This window comes from Tribolium castaneum, chromosome 5, assembly GCF_031307605.1.
Source record: "Tribolium castaneum strain GA2 chromosome 5, icTriCast1.1, whole genome shotgun sequence".
Classification (NCBI taxonomy): Eukaryota; Metazoa; Arthropoda; class Insecta; order Coleoptera; family Tenebrionidae; genus Tribolium; species Tribolium castaneum.
Window position 1 is genome coordinate 9,833,997 of NC_087398.1, and position 19,686 is coordinate 9,853,682.

General features: G+C 33.7%; 3 protein-coding genes and 1 long non-coding RNA gene across 5 annotated transcripts; 3 read left to right on the forward strand and 1 right to left on the reverse strand.

Moving 5' to 3' along the window:
• The first annotated feature begins 11,465 nt into the window (after positions 1 to 11,465).
• On the forward strand, positions 11,466 to 13,675 carry Wnt4 (Wnt oncogene analog 4). The gene is made up of 4 exons (XM_015980123.2): positions 11,466 to 12,147; positions 12,367 to 12,579; positions 12,636 to 13,000; positions 13,046 to 13,675. Exons 1-4 carry the CDS (start codon positions 12,083 to 12,085, stop codon positions 13,405 to 13,407), a joined length of 1,005 nt encoding a protein of 334 aa, XP_015835609.1. The 5' UTR covers positions 11,466 to 12,082; the 3' UTR covers positions 13,408 to 13,675.
• Positions 13,676 to 14,630: 955 nt separating this feature from the next.
• LOC135266297 (uncharacterized) lies at positions 14,631 to 15,719 on the forward strand. The gene is made up of 4 exons (XR_010334214.1): positions 14,631 to 14,866; positions 14,919 to 15,076; positions 15,126 to 15,381; positions 15,438 to 15,719. It is a non-coding gene; the product is annotated as an uncharacterized LOC135266297 (long non-coding RNA).
• Ctlp-5b (chymotrypsin-like proteinase 5B precursor) lies at positions 15,413 to 16,734 on the reverse strand. 2 transcript variants are annotated; one of them, XM_008194939.3, is made up of 3 exons: positions 16,634 to 16,734; positions 16,408 to 16,582; positions 15,413 to 16,359 (listed from the first exon to the last, which is right to left on the reverse strand). In XM_008194939.3, the coding sequence occupies exons 1-3, from the start codon at positions 16,677 to 16,679 to the stop codon at positions 15,807 to 15,809; spliced, it is 774 nt and encodes a 257-aa protein (XP_008193161.1). In that variant the 5' UTR covers positions 16,680 to 16,734; the 3' UTR covers positions 15,413 to 15,806. The 2 variants fall into 2 exon arrangements, with proteins under 2 accessions (XP_008193161.1, NP_001161129.1); NM_001167657.1 differs by having other exon boundaries at positions 15,807 to 16,359; positions 16,631 to 16,679.
• A 2,004-nt stretch (positions 16,735 to 18,738) lies between these two features.
• Positions 18,739 to 19,660, forward strand: Ctlp-5a (chymotrypsin-like proteinase 5A). The gene is made up of 3 exons (NM_001167615.1): positions 18,739 to 18,802; positions 18,854 to 19,028; positions 19,077 to 19,660. Exons 1-3 carry the CDS (start codon positions 18,751 to 18,753, stop codon positions 19,627 to 19,629), a joined length of 780 nt encoding a protein of 259 aa, NP_001161087.1. The 5' UTR covers positions 18,739 to 18,750; the 3' UTR covers positions 19,630 to 19,660.
• Positions 19,661 to 19,686: the final 26 nt, after the last annotated feature.

Here is a 19,686-nt window from a genome sequence, read left to right on the forward strand (position 1 = left end):
GTTAATACTGAAATTAATGCAGAAATTGCACTAGTAGGTATTTACAACATTTGCGCGGAATAACTTATTATTTCCGTATTTCGTTAATGCGCTCCCAGATACAAACATCCTGTAGTGAATTAATGGACAAATATTTAAATGCAAACTCCGGCATAAAACTTAATCTGAATTATTGGCAAGAATGGCAGCGTATAAGCAGCGTGAGAATTGTCAATCAAGGAGGAATTTTAAATGCATCTCCAAGACAAAATGTGTACCAATTATGGTTCCCAGCAGATCTATACGTGAGATAGAAGCGAACAACAAAACACGTTGCCATTACTAAATTAACACACCTCACTAATAGACAGGATAAATATAGTTGGTATCAATTATGGGCTAACGATAACATCTAAAAGACTCTCGGATGCGCTATTATATAAATCCACCGAAATCTGGGCTGGGATTGATTATCACTGAGTGATGACTGATGAATTTGGCCAAAAAGCGGTAGTCGGGGCATGAATGAATGGATTTACTACACCTATTCCGAGAAATTACTCGAAACCACATGACACATGAATGGGTGACATCTTGAGGCATAAATAACGACGATCAATCATACTGTCAAACTCGGAGCGTGAGCTTTACGACATTTGGTTTATAGAAATAGAAACATCGTGTTAAAAACTTTCAAGAGCATTTGTCAACTGGATAAATGTGATTCGTATCGCTCACCCGTGGCGCTTGCGACCTGACATTATCCAAAACAACAGCTTAATCACTAATAGAACCAACTTAACCGTTTCAATCCGTTTGATGATTAATGGAAAGCCTAGGAACGATGACAAAGAATCAAAGCTCCTGATGAGTCACGTTGCAAGTTCCCATCGCATTCATCCGTTTTAATTCGCAAAAGTCCACTCCGGCGATTTTATTAATAATATAATAAATTGTGGATAGGTTGTTACGTTTCCATATAATTTTCCGACATTTGTTTCGTCGAATTCCGTCCGGTAAGTGAAGTAGAGATTTCGAGCGAGTCACCGCATGACGCGCAACTTTATAATTGTAAAACTGTTGATGATATATTAATGCTTCTTTCAGCTCTCACTAGGAGTGCATATTGTTAATAAATCCATTTATAATTGCTTGTGAGAAGCTGCTTCAACATTAAATGATTGAATAGAGGCGGACATCTCGATTAGATCCACCACATATTATGCTCCTTTTCCATTCGAATCCTCCAATAAAAAAACAACGCAACGCACCTTCCGGCTAATAATGTATCTGGAATTTTCTCACTCAACGTCACACACACACAAATAATGGCCAAAACAAATCCGATGCAGATGGCGTGTTTTCCTTACCATTTCCAGCTACTCGTTTAAGTAGATATACGTGTAAGCGATTCAAACTCTCAACGCGGTTAAGTGCATCCGATGGCCCAAATAAACACTTGGCCGAGATGAAGACACGTTATAACAATAGGACAAATAAATCACAAAAATTAAGTGCCTCCATATTTCATAAAAATTACAAAAATAATAAAACAATACGCAATCTTCGAGTCATTTCAAATTCTCGTTGCGAAACAAAGCGTTTTGTCAGTGGAAATAAATCATCCTTTAAAGCGCCTTTAACATTATTACCAAACTAAGTGAGAAGCCATTAAAGTTAATCTTTAGTACGTCTGATGATGTTTTAAAATCGCTACACTAATTTCTATTGTTAGCTTTCATAAAAATGCCGATAACCGCGTTAAAAAGCTATTTGTTGTGGGAAGGTATGTGTGTGCATAGACTGTAATAAAACCATATCTATCGGTAATAACACTAATCGGCAACGAAATCTTCCTTCCAATAAAAATATTATTATTATATCTGTCTTCTTTTTTTTTGTTATAACAAGATGAATCAATTACTTATGGGTCATTTGCTAATTATTACAACTGTCCAGATTTGTAATTGATAGAAAATTACAAAATTAATACACGATTGCATTATCTTGACAGTTTTGCTAAAATTTCATTATAAATTATCACGATTTATTAAAAAAATAATTTTTATTCAATTACTTATTTAAAAATCAAAAGCAGTTTCAATTGGTAAGTATATTAATCAATACTTTTGATTGCATTGCTGCATGCATTTAAGAAAATATCGGAAATACACCGCAATTAATTTTTCCTGTAATTTTTTTATAATTTTTCTCATTTTTCAAAATTCGATATTTCTTGTACCTAGTCCGTGATTGCATTTTAAAGCTACTTTAACCCATTTACAGAACAGTGTTGTCATTGACAGATTTACAAATTTGTTTTTTATAAATTTCATAATTTTTAAATGTTAAAATTTTCTTATCTTATTACTAGAAAACGACAGTACTTAAATTAAAAAACCAATTATTTATCATTAGGTATATTAGGTATTATGAAACGATTATTTAGTCTAAAATACTTGTCTACAAATATTAAAAAATAATGTGAACTGAAGAAATGAACAAATGGGTTTTTAATTCTATAAGATTTTTAAAGTACAGATTGAATCAAAAATAAAGGTCAAAACTTATGTTCTTTAAAAGTTCTTTTTAAAAAGAGTCTTTTTTAATTTTTTCATTTTTTTTTAATGTTTTATTTTGATACCATAATGACATCTCTGAGGTCGTTCATATTTGAATAATGACTTCATTTTTAATTTTTTTAAATAATAATTTACATTTTTGTTAGTGTTTTAGATAGTACACATTTTTTTCTGGTAAGTATGAAAAAAGCAAAAAACAAAGCAAAAAAAATTTAAAAGAAGTAAATAAAATAAAAAATATTAAAGTTATTGAGAGTATTCCTCAAAGAGCTTTATCGTTTCCATCTTGCTTTATGTTATAAAGGGTGATTACTTTTTGTTAACATTTTTGTATTTATTTGTTATACCATGTTCTTATGTTAATTATACAAAAAACTATAATAAACATTGGCCGATTATAAAATAAGTCAATAACAAAGAGATAAAGCCCATTATGTATAATTATCAGCATTATTATTATTTTTATTTTTATTTTTTATTTTTAAATACCAGAAAGATAAAGATGTGTGCAATTTAAAACAGTGGTTGCCATTAAAATAAATAAAAACGCCGTCACAAAACAAAAAAGAATGACATCATAAATTTTACTAAGAGGTCAAAATGTTTTTAGAAAATGTTTATAAATGAATTTTGTGCGTTTCTTTTGGTTCAGTCTGTATAATTTATCTATACATGCTTTTCAACGTAATATACCATTGAGTTGGTATGCCAATTTTTAAACACTCTATATAAATCCGACTTGAGCTGATGAAAACATAAAAAAGCTGAAAACTAAGCAGGAAACTATCCGACAACTTTTTTCTTCGTAGGTATAAAGCTCTGAAATGTTTTTTTTACTCATAATTAGGTTTTTTCTCTTTGGGCAATATCGGATAAAAATGAAGATATATCAATCAAGATTGTATACACATAAAGAAACAATTCGTCGTGAAACTTTAATAGTAAATATGAACACGAAACGACATAACTTTTGTTGTAAGCTATGCAGCAATCATTAAATTTACCTATTAGCTGTTTCAAAACTATAAATACGCCACATTTCACCAAATTATTTTTTTTAAATATGGTTTGTAAAATTGTAAAATAGTTATTGATGGTTAGATCTCTCAATGAAAGTATAAATTACCTACATTAGCTATTATTTTTTTGAAGTGCATGAATAATTTATAACAGCTAATTTAGAAAAATGCGACGTTGGCGTTTTTATAGTTTTGAAACAAATAATATTATTATTATTATATTAAAATTAATTAAAAATTAAATTAAATAAACAAATTACATATTAAAAAATACATTACAAAATGATACCTATATAATTATTATTCTTATTATTAGATACTACGTTATAATATGTGTTTCGATTCAAAAGCTTTATTAAATTTATAATAGAGACAATTTAATTTTGCGTAATAATATTTTTGGCAGACTAGTGTAATAGTTGAATATGCTACAGATATTTTCTGTGCAAAATTCGCCGGAACAGGTACATACACGCTTTGGGAGAGCGTGTACCGATGTGGCGTTTTTCAGGTAAATTTCTGGAGTTTTGTCCGGCAATAAAAACTTTACGATATTTGTTTGGCCGAGCTACCGCCAATTTGCAAAAAGTACTAAACTGTCGAACACAAACATCAGTAATGAGTTTAATAGCCCCCTGAATAAAAGGTCGCAATTGTGCCCATTCACCCCATTTACCTGTTTACCGAAATCGATAACCGGAGGGTGAAGAACCGGGTGCGAACAGGGATCAAAGCCGCCGCACGCCTAATATCTCTGGCGCCGAAAAAGGCCCATTCACGCTTGTGATGAAGGTGTCTTAGGTGCTGCTTGGGTGGCGCTCGCCGCTCACACCGTGACCGATACATCTCAATGGAATAATGCCAAAAATCCAGCGACGCATCAAACACGTACCACTAATAGAGTCATTACGCACCCGAGGGTGGTACCTACGAGCGATCTCTTCGGCGACATTTGCATACAAATCGCCTCCGAACACCATAAACTCGCCCTTTGTCAACACCTGGATCAAGTCTCGGAGATTCGTCGCTCATAAAACGTTTTGTTTATTGTGTTTGTCCAATTTATTGTCTTCACCTTCTTCTTCTTCTTCGGTGGCTCGAATTTTTTCATTATTTCTAGGAATTCGGCCGCCGAGAATTCATTCATGCACAGAAATAATAGCCGCATTTGTCACGGACGAGGACTTTATTAATGGTAATCTTTTTATACCTACTCTTAAAACAAATTTCCTTCGGCAAGACAAAACATTTACATAACAAAAACGGCCAAACGTCTTTATTAACCTGCACCTCAAATTCGCAACCACGGTGCATTCAAATCAAATGTGGGAGTGAACGCTGATAATTCAATTAAAAAAATTAAAACCTTTAAAAGGAAGTGATAGAAGGATATACCCATTACAAAGCTATTAGCGCCCTCTTGAGGAATTTATGAAGATGGGACGGACAGCTGTTTCGATGCTAGCGACTAACAACACTTGAACAAGTCATGAAGGATGTCTTCCTGTAGCACTTAGGGTGGCCTGGAATACATTGTCACCTTTTGTTAGCCTATGTGTTGAACTATGTTTAGAGGGCTTTACTCGATACATTCGCACAATAGTCAAAGGAACTACACTGATTTGTGGTTATTCACTCAACAGTTTTGTATTGTCTGCACGTCTTTAAAGAAAAACTGACTCTGTTATTATGTCTTCACCTAACGGAGGTGACCAAAGCGTAATAAATGGGCCGCTGTGCATAAATTATATCTATTAACCAGCTACATAATTCATAATTATTGCATAGGTACTACTAATCAATAGCTAATAATTCGTCTCCATCACCCACCCCAGTCACAATCTACAAGAAGCCCATCGTGTAAACTTTAATAAATCTCCCAGCTTGCAATTTGGGAACTTAGCATCTTAAAAGCATTCCATGGGAGATGTGACTGTTCGGAATCTGACAATTACGCAGGAACAATGGCCAAATGACAGGGTACGTCCCTATGATTAGTAACGGCGTAAGTTATGATTAGCAACAATACAAGTGAGAAATATCACTCCTTGTTCCACTGACCGCAAGTTTGGGTGGCCCACAAGGTCGTCTGTTTTTTTGCTCTCATAATGTTGCTAATTTTGAAAGACGCCCGCTGAAAACGAAATGGATTTTCGGCGTTTTTGTCCGCTAAGAGGATAAAAATGTTTAGGGCAAAAGATGAAAGCTACTACACAAGTGTGTCTAACTAAATCGCTTTGTGCGCTTTTAAATTGAGGCAATTTGGAGATTTACAAAAAAGATTCAATGATGCTAATGATCTCTAAGATGGTCAAATTTATACGCTTGATTTAGCACAATGGTCGACGGTTCTAAAGGGTTTCGTTTCACAATTGCACTGTCCGGAAGATCAAGTGCCCGGAACGATATCGCACTTGACGTCTCATTAACATTCCTTTAAATCCGAAGTTTGGATGTGGGGTAACGTCTTCATTAAAGGCGTGCAGGACTACTCGTTATTGTCTCAACCGTTTATTGTATTATAAGTAGTTGAATTATTTATGAAGGACATCGGTATATCATGTTCCACGACGCACGTTTATCGCTTTTACATGTGGTAAATGATTATTATCGTCAACAAGACAGAGAACTCTCACTAATTGTGTTTCTTTATTGATGGTTGGTGAATACAAGTATCGGGATACCTACAACAAACATCCCAGAATTGATTAATTCAGTGCAAGCGCATTTTCAGTGTATAACAGCATGCGGTATTTGACAGAACGCGTGAAAAATTGACTGTCATGTGTATGTTAAATTTTGGTCAGACAGGTTTTGTGGCATTAGATTTTATAATTATATGTAGGTCCGGATTAGTGCCACACATGAACTAGATTTTTCGAATTTTACGGACCACCACAAAAACACACCAGGATCTATGGATATTTATAAAATAATCACGACTTCAATTAGCTGTAATAATGCAGTTAGCGCCAAGTACAAAGACGTTGTTATGTTAAGATAATAAACATGTACAGCCGCATACGTAATGAGGTGTAATGGCTGAGTTATAACCTATATCGGACGTTAATACATTCTATAATAACAGTTCGTTAAAGCTGAGAACAAATGAGCATTGTTAATTTACATTAGCTGTACTCTGTAGGCACTTGTGTAAATTTCGATCTATGCATCATTCTGACACCCATCACGTTTAATACGTGATTTGTAAAATTCTCTAGATTGGTTTCGGTTCTCCCAACTTGTCTAAATATTAGCACATCAAAGGCTGTTTTCTTTATTGATTTTGGTGTAATGGCTGCATTTCGAAGTGGTCATGAGCGAGATGATGGGTCGTTGCGTTGTCGAAATAGTTTCACAACGTTGTTAATATAATTAATTTGGGGCGCGCTGAATAAGTCGCCACACACACAGCGTGCCGCATCGAATCAGGAATGTGAAAAAGAGCGAGCGGCAGGTAAGCAAGCAAGCACCGGGGTCCTAATGGTGTAATGACAATTTGTTAGGATTGTCCTGAAATAATACGAGGGTGAGTCGGTGGTGGTGTGAAAATGGCTCTTGTTGCATTGGCATCAGGAACATCTGTATCAGGTGAGGGCGCCGCCTTCCAGACCACACGCACGTTTACGCCAACACATTAATAAAGCCGTGCCGTTATTAATACTTATATACTTTTTCATACTTCGATCCCGCGGCTGCAATCGGCCATGCAACCATTACGAACTTAAAACGTTCCATCCGGAGCAGTGCCGATTTGGCCGGCTGGATTCCGGACTCGGCTGGGCTTTTTCTGACGTTGATTAATATTTGGGCCGGACTTGCTCGCTCCTGCCTACTGACTACAATAGCGTCAAAACAATGCCCTCTATGAATGCCGAATGGAATTTTTTTCACTAAAATTCTCGATTTTAATAGTGAGCTTAATTGCAGGTAGGAATATTTTGGCATTTTGTGTGGTTTTCTTTCGATAAGACTGTAATAAAAGGCGACCACAGCTTCCGAATTTCGACTAATGATACCCATCGTTGTTCAAAGTCGGAATGTTATCTCGAACTAAAGCTTCTCAGAACTGTTTTATGACAAAACACCATTTTCCGGTAGTAAAATGGACCGCTCTTCCTGTTGCGATAACGGCATCGGTCAAAAATTTATAATTACGAAAAATGTACCAAATAAAATGACAGCTATAAAGTAACAATTTGAGGCACTTTTGGTGCATTTTAAGTAAGATAACCGGCAGCTGAGGACAGAACAAAGAAAAGACAAGCATCACACTCCGATACATGCGAGAGATTATAACAAACGACCGACTGAATACCGACAACCAAGTCGACCATGATACAGCTCCAGGGACGGACAACTCACTATTTCAACTGAAAATGTGCCCCGCGCGGAAAATTTTCACACAAAAAGCATTTTTAATCTTCATTTAAAAGAGTAATTGATCCATTATTTTCAATGATCTGGGTCCAGCCGTAAACCTACTTGTACAAACTATGATATTTTGGGGAAGATCACAGTCCTAATCGAATTCAAACTGCTAATTTTTTTAAATGTTTTATCTATGAAGAGAGAACAGGGCAATGCGAACTAGAACAAAGAACTTCGTTCGACTACAAATTCTCTTGGTTTTATCAAAATTTTTGATTTCAACATATGTTGTAACATATTGTCAATTATTTCCTTGTTAACTGGTAGTGACTCTAGTATTCAAACATGAAAAGCTAACTAATGATTTAAACTGAAATATCTACTCACACATTTTTTCAAAAAGTTATCAATTTTTCCTTGTCTACGAAAATGTAAGCGATAATGTAAAAACCCACAGTTGAACTTTGAAAACTTGAATAGACAGTTAGCAGTTGATAAAAAAACAAAGATTTAAGTACAAATGGAGAGTTAATAGAATATATAAAGTACTCAAAAACTGGCGCATCAACTCAGTGGTCCGTCGTTGAGAAGCATGTGTAGATCACGTAAAAAATTTTGAAAAAAATTCTAAACTCATGTTTAAAAAAAATCTAAATTTATTTTGTTAACTTCTTCAGTTTTCATTTTTTTTTGTTTCTCACTAAGTACGTTTCCTAATAAAATGATGAATAATTATTTTTAAGTTTACTTTTAGACTAGCATTTTTTTTAATTTAGAAAAAAATAAAATTTTGCAAAAAATTTGTACAATTTGTAGATATGCTAACCTGGGAATTATTTCCTAGAAAATCGTTTCAAAAAATAACTTACTTTTATTTATTTTTTTATTATATTATTCTATTGCGATCACGACTATTTGACAACGTTAATCATTATCTACCAATAACTTTTTTATTTTTTTTATTTTTTTTGTTTTTTTATTTTTTTACCTTTAAACAGAAGCAATTCTCTACCACATCCCATTGAGTTGGTGCGCCGGTTTCTGAGCACCCGGTAATTTAAAAAGCTATATAGGAAAATAACTTAATTTTTAACAAAAAAAGTAATTTCACATTACATACTTGGTAGGTCGGCTGCAAACATTTTTTTTATTAATTCTTATATTATTCTAAGACAAACAATGCTTAAATTACTTCTTGTTGGATTTTCTTGGCGTGGAAAATAAATAAAACAAAGTTGAGAATTCTCGCCTGAGGATGACCACTTTGTGGTTGAAACGCGTAGTGTTTCAAATAAAGGTTTGGTATGTCGGGTTTTTTAAACTTTGTTTTATTTAATGCTTAAATTATTGTTTTGTGCAAAAATAAAACCAATTGTTGGAATACTCATGATACGAATGTTTCGGGATAAAGTTCGATTTATTATAATTCGAGTTATCGCAGGTTCTACTTACTAAAGTTCGACAGTATTTTCAAACTTTTATATTCGAAATATTTTAGGTTGTGAAAAAACGAGCTTTCCCGGCTAAAGTCAAATGAAGATCTAGGTTTTTTAGATTCAACCGCAACGTTTCGCTTACTGTTATACAGGGCATCTTCAGGACAACAGAAAGAAAGATTGACCTAAAAATGCTCCTTACAAGAGCAGGCAAAACGTCGACATTGTTCCCTAAATTAACGCGATCTAATCCAAAATACCTAGATTTTTACTTTAAGTTGTATTTGATTGGTGCAAGTCGATAACTGAACACTTGTGTTTAAATTTAGTTTACAGAGATGGTTCTTGAAAAAAAAATTGTGCTTTACCATTATCTTCAGCTAAAGTACCTATAGCATGCGAATATTACAATTTTTACTAATTACAAGGTTTGAAATATTTATTTTTATCTTCGGTTCGAGATATCAGGCGAGTCTTCTTAAAGTAATACAAACGCTGATTTCTGTGCGTAAATACAATAGTAAAAGATACTTTTAGCAGATTCACCTTCTAGTTTCAAATTATCGAAAAATATTTTTAATTATTTAAAAGATAAAGATTAAATTAATTTTCTACATAATTACTAAATTTTGAATTCTGTAACTGTAAAGCGTATTCATTACTGGTAACAATGGCATTAATTAACATTTGTAAGCTTTTAATACTCGTCTATGTAGTATTAGATAATATGGTAATAATAATTAATTGACAGTCATAACTGATCGTTGGATTGGTGAAAATGCTAAAAGAGCTCAAAGGCAACAGCCTTTCTGTTGATACACATTTTGAAAGCGATGATTGAGCCGACAGAAATAATTAATTGGAGCAAATAAGCATCAAGAGAGCCTGATACTGTGGGAAAGCATAGTAGGCGTCGATCGTGAGTAAATCCGGACTCATTACTCATATTGCATCTCCGCAGGTATCTAGATCAAGATTCGATGTAATCAGTAGAATGATTGGCGTTTTTAATTACAAATATTTACAATAGTAACAATTGTTTCTAATCGTCGTGAGCAATAATTGTTAACGGTGATGTTCTTCTTGTGCGGCTTTGCAAGCTGTGCGGTTCCGGATTATTGCGATTTATATACAACATTACTGTGCTTATTTCGCTGTATTACAAACAGATGTCTTATTTCCTGGTGCACGATTAAAGCATAGCTTTTGTGAGATGTATAACTGCGCACTTTGATGATATTCCGGAAACCTATTCATCCGGAGAAAAGTTAGAGTCGGTTTTGCACCAATCTGCGAAAACATGAATTGAAATTACACCTAATCATCGGATCACGCGATCGACTGGCCCCATTCATCCAGTTCGGATCAAAAATCAAGATGCCGTACAAATAAAATAACAAACAAAAGTTTTAAATGGGCCTTTCGAGTTGAAGCAGCAATCATTTAACAAAAGACCAACTAGTCAAGCAATAACGCAGCTAAGAGGGTACTCGAATATCTGTTACTGAAAGAAGTTATAATAGGGGAACGGTATAATACATTCGGATAGCCATATCATGCCATCTTAATCTCGAGTTGTGAGCAGAGCTTTAGAAAAATCAAAGCGACAGAACTTTCAATTAGGGGCATTATAACGTATTTTGTAACACACACGGACAGAACCGGCTTGGCCCAATTAGATCAGTCCTTATCTAATCCACCCTTCATTAGGCTACCCGACGCAGATAATTAAAAGCTGATAACTACCACACAAAGGCATTTTTTTAATAGAAGAAAAGATAAGCTGCGATTAGCACTAAACGAGGACCACCCCTAAACTTAGTGTCGGTGGCTAAGCCGCTTACGTCATCTCTGGATGACACCTTTTTTTCGAAAATAATGAGTTTATTGTATTGCCTTCTGGCTGACTTGTTCTAAAGAGGTTTCGAAGAAGTATTTAATGCACATTAGAGGCAGTTTTCTTTAAAAAGATATCCTGGCATTATATTTGTTAAAGCTCTGCCTGTGATTTGCCATAAACTTCAAGCATGACTGCGGAGGTGTATAGTTTATACCTTTTATCACCAAATGGTTCTGTGCTGTCACTCGAGAGTATTTGCTTATTTTACAGGTTAAAGTGACATTTAGTCAATACAATAAAACACAACTATCCGTAAAACACATATTTGCATTGGACTATTGACAATAGTCTAGTTGACCGCGCTTTTGTTTCTCTGTTTTCTTTGACAGCGTTTGCTCTTAGATTTCTAAGATTTCTTGAGTCAATAAAAATGAAGGGTATTGACAGGTAACGTCAACCTTAAAAGTGAACCAAATCTTTCCTCCAACAAAAAATAAATGCAACACAAAATTTAACTTTTGACGAAATAAATATGATTTATTGCAACGTTGGTATTTGATTTGTAATCAAAGTAGGCAACATTTTGGCGTTACCGAATGTAAATTCCAAAATTAAATGCTTGCTCCACTCGTAAATAATCCTCTTTTTTATTTATTTTTCTAATCACTTCCTTTTCTTGGGTAAATCTTTAGTCACGGTTCCTACTTAGAAAATCCTTCTAGATTTAAAAAAGTACAGTTTGGGAGAGACAAAGTAAACATTTAAGCACGTTAAACAATCCCATCATCAGTTTTACTTTCAATTGTTCCCAAAGCAGACGCAAATTAGTGGCGATGAAAATTAAAACACATAAATATGTTACCACTTATTCTTCTGCTACTATTAATAAATATTTTTAGTACCAGTGAATCGTCAAACAGGTATGTTTAAAAATTACTAAAACCTTCTGTCTTTAAGTAATTTTATTAGGTACGTTTTAATAAGTTGCGCTTAATAAATTTTGCTCCAAAATTCCAAATTTCGTTAAAACAAATATCGCACCCATCAATACATCATTTCCGCTTTTATCACGTGAGCGGATGTTGAAATATCTTATTAGAACGTTCTAGATATGAAAAAAACTACAAATACCCTTTCAGAGTATCAACCGCGCTGAGAACCCAACGGAAGAAACCTTTCGCAGCAATAGTTTTTTCAGAATCTAACTACAACACACCATTTAATAAAAATCCATGTTTCTGGTTAAGTCGCCTAAAATTCCAGAGTAAATTATGTTGGCGACAAAGAGGTCTCCCGGATGTTCTTCTAACCGCCAGAAACTTATCAATAATTTCGTGTCAAAACCAATTCCAGTGAGTTAACGTATCAAAGGTTGGGACTTAGTTAAGTTACTAATATTTTACCACAGATACGATCAATGGAACTGCTCGAAACGCGACTTTTTTTTCAAAAAAATCTACCGAGAAACAGCGTTTATGCATTCGATGGCTGCGGCGGCCCTAACTTTTTCCATAGCAAGGGCTTGTTCTGAGGGCACTTTGGCGGGGTGTCAGTGTGGGGAACACGGCAAGCCCTCAAATTCGTCAAAATGGCAGTGGGGCGGTTGCAGTGACAACATAAAATTTGCCAAAAAATTTACTAGGAGATTTTTACAACTGCGGAAAAAAGACGACGGAAATTACCAAAATGCCATCGTCAAATACAATTCGGAAGTTGGAATTAGAATCGTGATAGAGAACGTGCAAGTTGTGTGCAAGTGTCACGGACTTTCAGGTTTGCAAAGCTCGATGGGAATTTCCAAAATTATTCAAAATTTAGGTTCCTGCAGCCTCAAAGTCTGCTATAAAAAAATCCAAGCTTTCGATTATGTTTCGAAACAGTTGAAAGGTTTGTATCACGCCGCCATCTATGTGGAACACGAGAACCATATACGTCCATACAAAAGTGGGAAAATGGGGCAAAAACTTGTTTTTTTGGAAAACAGTCCAAGCTTTTGTCCTACGACAGTGGACAGACGGTGTAATAATACAGAAAACTGTGCCACTTTGTGCTGTGGGAGAGGATTCTACACGACACAAGTCCACGAAATCAATAAATGTATGTGTAGATGGCGCAAGGAAATGTTTAACGTTGAATGCAAATATTGTCGGGAAAATAAAACGATTTTTAGGTGTAAGTAATTAATTTATTAATTATAATTATTGTGATACAAGTTTTGATCTAGATAGCTTTTTTAACGCTTTTTATTGTGTACTTTTTATTATTTATTAAAACTTTTGCATAATTTGTTGTGTTTATTGAAAAGAAAAATTATGAAAACTACTCTTGTTTTCTTCTTGATTGTTAAGCATTAGCTTCGATAACAATCAATATTGAATTATGCATAACAAACTGAACTCTTCTTTAGTGCTTATAAACCGGAACCACATGATTATTTTTGATAGTTTAATATAGGACGAATAATTTAAAAAAAAAAAATTTTTTTACTTGAATATTGTTATCAAGTTTTTCGTTAATTTTTATTAGAGAATACTTACTGAAATACACTTTACACAATTTTTTCTGCAAGTGTTTTATTATCTACCTATTTAGGACAGTTTTATTTATTGGACTCTCAACAATAATTATTGTTAAAATCTTGTAAATACCCCTATTGTTATTGTTATTGTACTTTCTTGTTGAGTTTTTTGATTTGCACTCAATCAAAAATTCGTGTAAAACAGCGAACTGATGATAATTTATTCGGGGAATAAAACAGTGAGTAACATTTTATTGATTGTTAAGCATTATTAGCTTCGATAACAATCAATACTAAATTATGCATAAACACACTGAATTTGTATTTAGTGAGTATAAGTCAAAAACACATTGAAACACTGACTATTTTTTACTCTTAGTTTAATAAAAAAATGTTAAACAATTCAGCTCAAAGAATAAATAATTTTTTTAAGTTAATACTGTCTCTGGGCTGTTTTTTGGGGTTTTTTCCAAGCTTCCAGATGTCTTTTGCATGGAAATCCTGGACTACATTTTATACAATTTTTATCACTAGTCTTTCTGTGATCTATAACTTTATACCAATTCTATGGGTTGTTAACTACCATCAGCAAAATATTTCATTTGAAGATGTTGAAATTATCATTCATTCTGCAGCTGTAGTTTTTAATTTTTTCATATTGTTTGGATTAGCTAAAAACTGGAACAAAATAATTGACGAATGGCACAATATGGATACAACATTAAACAAAAATTTCAGTTACCCCAAACACCTCAAATTACTTGTAACCGCCTTGACAACACTATTTTTACTTTTTGGCATTGGTGAGTATGTAGCATTTACGATTTTAATAAAAAAAAACAGTTGTTTATTTTTTAAAACAAATGGCATTTTTTTCCAAACTCAGCGAAACAGAAGGACCGATTTCTATAGAATTATTTTATAAACATTCTGGGAAAACGATTTTTTGGATTATACCTTATAACTGGATTACTGCAACAATCTTTACATTTTTACAGTTCAACAGTTTCATCGTGTTTATTTTCACTGATATCCTTTTAATATCGATTAGTTTGATTTTAGCTAATAGATTTCAACAACTATCAAAAACACTTACAAAAAGGCAAAAAATTCCTCAATTTGTAAGAAAAATCAAACAACAATTTCTATAAAATACTATATTCTGCACTTCAGCACCCAGATAATGCTTCTTTTTGGAAAAACGTGCGAAAAGATTATTGCAAGCTAAGCAGTTTACTGTTTCTAATTGACGACCACATATCCCTAGCGATTATTTTTTCATATTGTTTGAATTTCTTCTCATTGTTGCGATTTTTAACTAAACTTTTACGGTAAGCCCAATGTCTATGAATTTATTTGTAACTAACTCTAAGAGTTTAGAGATTCGGAACAAAACCTTATTGTGAAATTTCATGATTATTGTGACGCATTAAACTTTACGTTGAGAATTATTTGCCTCACATTGTTTTCGTCCTGGATTAATGAAGCTAGTCAAGAACCTGTAGCAATTTTGAATTCCGTGGTAGAACGAGAATATAGTGCTGAAGTAGGACGTTTACTTCTACAAATTGGTTTTGATGAAGTGGCCCTTACGGGCTGTAAAATGTTTAAACTGAACAAAGGACTTTTCTTAAATGTGGGAAGAAAAAAAATAAAATGCACTTCCATTTAAAATTAAACTTTTATTTCCAGATTGTGAGTGCAATAGTCACATACGAGCTGATCGTTATTCAGTATAACAATAACTAAAAACAAGGATTGTGAACCACGGAGCTAAAATTCACATTTAGGTATAATCTGTTTTGAAACTTTTATCGAGAATGACATACAACATGCTTAAAAGATAAAATTTTAATTCATGTCTAATAATAATCTGATAATCATTTCAACTTGTCTAAGAGAGATTGTAAAAATCATTGTATAATGATTTATTGTTATTATATTTAATACATTATCTGCACAAACAATAATTCATTGATAAGGAAACAAAAACATAGCTTACCTACAATTTTATGTACTTTGTGTACCTTTGATAAAAACACGAAACAATAAATGAAATATTTAGTTTGTAATGGTTTTTGTAATCCATTGATAGAAAGACGAAACTCTCGTATACACATCTGGCATTCCCCTTGCACAGGGAGAGCCCCACGATACTAAAGCAATAAGCACCGGATTTTTCTTTGTTTCATCGATGAGTGGACCTCCAGAATCCCCATGACAAGCTCCTTCTCCACTTTTAGTAAAAGTACAAATTTCAGTCGGATAAACCGGGTTTATGCTCGCCCATCTGTCTTTACATTCGGTGAAAGGCAACGAAACCAAATCCAAAAACTGCAAGTCGTTGGGAATACTTCCAGGATAAGACGTCCTTCCCCATCCTATCAAAGTGCAATTACGAACCGCATCAACATTCTGGCTTTCCAGACTGATAATTTGAATAAATTCACTTTCTCGTATTGGTGTGGCTAGTTTAAGCAACGCAACATCGTTAGTGATCAAACTGGGGTTCCAGTCCGGATGTACGATGATTTTTTGAACGGCGATCCGAGTTGCGTTTGGTGAATCTAATTGGTTTGATCCTGCGACCACAGTATAAGCTGGTGGTTGGCCCCTTTAAAAAACATAAGTCTGGTTTATCCAACGAAATAATTATTAATACCCAGCTACGCAATGAGCTGCAGTAACGACCCAATCTTTGGCAATGATGGAACCACCGCAAATGTGAGAATTGCCGCCAGCTCGTAAGGAAATAATGAAGGGAAACTGGCCGGGTTTTGCAGTGGAACCCCCAACAACACGCCAACCGCTGTTTATTTCAAAGTCCTCGAAACGAGCTGTGAAAATTTTGTTAAAATTATTTTTGATCATTTTTTGATACCTACCACCTGTTGATAGTCCCAAAAGGGATAATACAATTATTATTGCTTTCATCGTTTTGAATCTTGAATTAACTGTAAGAGTAGGGCTGCTCTTGCCTTTTATACTTAAAAAATGTGAAAAATATTTTTATTTATTATGATCAATCTTTTTAAATACATTGTTTTTTAGTCTGGGTGATAAAAAATCGTAAATATTACAATTGCTTCACACCTTGTTTATATTTCAACAAAAAATTCCTCGTTAATTTATTATTTAAAACTTTTTAGCTAAAGAGGACAACAGAGTTAAACCAAGTGTGCGGCAAAGACAAATAGTAATCAAATTTATTTTTCGATTTAAGCGATATTTGTAATCCAGTTTTAAATTGAAAAATGGAAATGAGTCTTTTAAATAATTAGAATTTGAGACAACGTAACACTTTTTTGAAAAAAAATTATTTGATATTTTTTTTTTAATTTTAAACAAATATTTATAATAATTAAAAAAAAGTGTACGGGAAAGATGCACTGTGATGATACGAACAAAAAGTGTCCAAGATACAAATAAAATTTTTCGTAGTTATGAATGAAACGCGAAAATTCAACCTTAAAGTTTGAAGTTACGTTTCACCTTTACGTTCATTTCTTTTTCTCTCAAAACAAAAGGTATTTTCCCTTTATTACAATTTGGCACTTTTACATATTTTTACCTTTTGCCGCATTAATTTCTTATTTCTGTCAGTTTTATGCTTTGCTTTACTTTTATACGTCTCTGTGTTCTCTCAATCTCTTATTATTGTTTACGTGTTGTTTTCTTACCTTTTCTATACTTTTTTTCATAGAAAAATTGTCACCTGATCCGGGTTCGAACCCCCGACCTCCCCCGTCGAAAGTGGCGCTTATACCACTAGGCCACCAGGCCCCTGGTACTGACCGTCTTTTGCAGATATTTAAACACAAACTTTTTAAATAAATCAACATTACAAACTAAATAATTGCAATAATTCACATAAAACGCAAACGCTTTCAGTTCAAAAGTCGGCGAATTAGCTCGGGAAAGCATATTTTCCCACTTTTTTCAATTTAATTCTCTAATTTTTCATCAGATTCCATTAAAAGATACCGGGCGTATAAGTCAACTAAAGTTTGAAGTTATATTTCACCTTTACGTTCATCTTTTGGTATTTTAATGTTAATTATTTTTTTAAACTATTTTATTCGTTGTTTATTTGTTACTATTCAAGCTTAAACTTTTTCTTTGTCCCACTTTTAGTAAATTAGTTTTTGAGATTTACTAGAGATTTGAATTCATTGACTTTAGTTATAAATAAAAATGATTTACATTTAGTCTTATTGAAGTCTAAACGAACTATACAATCTTCACCATACTCGAATTTAATTTCAGATACTTTTTACAGATGATTCTTTGGTGAAAAACGAGAAAATTTTGATAGAACTAGAACAGCCTGAAAACGGCTTATTCTAACCGGAAACAACCATTTATATTATACTTTGATGAAAACGTTTTATTCTGAACAATTTTTTGATTAAACACGAGAAAACTTCCGTAGAACAGATTGAAAACGCTTTATTCGATCTTAAAAAAAAACAGTTTGTGTACCAGTTTAGAAGAAAATGTTTCATTTTAGACAAATTTTTGCTTATAAACAAGAAAATTCCTTGAGAAGCGCCTAAAAACAGCTTATAATTATATATAAATATATTTTTATTATTATTAATACCATTATTATTATTATTTTTATTATTATTTTAGATAGTTATAAGCAAAACTGATTATATTATAAATTTCTTGTAGCAATTCATAAAACAGTTCTTCATTGATTTTATTTCATTTTCAACAAAAAATGTTTTTTTACTTTTACATTTTTTTATTTCCTGAAAAATTAACAAACCTGGCGATTGTACATTTTGGAACTGAAATAAACTCTATTTTTAATTTAATAATAATTCAGAATGATTGTTTATTGTTTATTCGGCAATAAATCATCCAAAACCTTAGACATATCCTACTTGATGTAAAAAATTTTATCACCAGACTAATGCGTCCGATAGCCAAATTTTCCCGTCCTTTGAGATATAAAAGGAGTCTCGAATTTTTTCAAAGTAGTAGCGACAAACCAATCATGAAAAGTGTAATATTGTTGACTATCCTTTCCGTAGGATCTTATTCCTTGGGTAAAATATTTCCTGTGCACTTATTATAATTTCCAAATTGGTGATTTGTAGCAAGTCCTGTAAAAATTGATCCAAGGATCGATTGGCGCATTGTTGGTGGCTCGACGGCAGCTCCTGGCCAATTCCCTTTTATAATTTCCCTTCGAACAGCATCAAACTCTCACACTTGCGGAGGTTCCCTGATTGCCAACGATTGGGTCGTTACTGCCGCCCATTGCGTCTACAAGTCTGTTTTCAGCAACAGTTTTTCCCAATAACTGAATTTGTCTTCCAGTGCCCGTCCTACATCTCTGAGTGTTGTCGCAGGAATCAACCAACTAAACGCAGATGCACAAGGTGTTCGCGCCTCGATATCCAAAATCATCGTTCATCCAGATTACAACCAAAACATAATAACCAACGACATTGCCCTCCTTAAACTCGCAAATCCCATCCAGGAGACTGATTTGATAAAAATTGTAAGTTTGGAAAGTAAGGAAAACGATGTTGTGCGAAACTGCACTTTGATTGGATGGGGAAGGACTTCGTATCCTGGAAATATTCCCAACGATTTGCAATTTCTCAATTTGAAAACTCTCACTTATGAACAATGCAAATCGGCTTGGGCTACTGAAACCATCGTTCAGTCTGAAATTTGCACCCTGACACAGACCGGTGAAGGGGCCTGTCATGGGGATTCAGGAGGTCCACTTGTTGAAGAATCCGGGGAAAAGGTGAACCTGATCGGTTTGGTGTCCTGGGGGGCACCTTGTGCACGAGGAGTGCCTGATGTGTACACAAGAGTCTCAGCTTTCTTGCCTTGGATTAAAGAAAACACAAACATTTAAATATTGCCAAATAAAGAAAGACTGTATTAAAGCCCAGTTTATTTATCCTTCTTATCC

Bases quoted from the DNA above. Each gene is read 5' to 3' on its own strand.
- Ctlp-5b (NM_001167657.1), bottom strand. From the start codon at position 16,679: ATGAAAGCAATAATAATTGTATTATCCCTTTTGGGACTATCAACAGGT. The intron at 16,583-16,630 runs GTAGGTATCAAA...AAATTTTCACAG, and splicing joins TTTGGGACTATCAACAGGTG to CTCGTTTCGAGGACTTTGAA. The intron at 16,360-16,407 runs GTATTAATAATT...TGTTTTTTAAAG, and splicing joins GCAGCTCATTGCGTAGCTGG to GGGCCAACCACCAGCTTATA.
- Ctlp-5a (NM_001167615.1), top strand. From the start codon at position 18,751: ATGAAAAGTGTAATATTGTTGACTATCCTTTCCGTAGGATCTTATTCC. The intron at 18,803-18,853 runs GTAAAATATTTC...GGTGATTTGTAG, and splicing joins CGTAGGATCTTATTCCTTGG to CAAGTCCTGTAAAAATTGAT. The intron at 19,029-19,076 runs GTCTGTTTTCAG...TTTGTCTTCCAG, and splicing joins GCCGCCCATTGCGTCTACAA to TGCCCGTCCTACATCTCTGA.
- Wnt4 (XM_015980123.2), top strand. From the start codon at position 12,083: ATGTTACCACTTATTCTTCTGCTACTATTAATAAATATTTTTAGTACC. The intron at 12,148-12,366 runs GTATGTTTAAAA...ATACCCTTTCAG, and splicing joins ACCAGTGAATCGTCAAACAG to AGTATCAACCGCGCTGAGAA. The intron at 13,001-13,045 runs GTTTGCAAAGCT...TTCAAAATTTAG, and splicing joins CAAGTGTCACGGACTTTCAG to GTTCCTGCAGCCTCAAAGTC.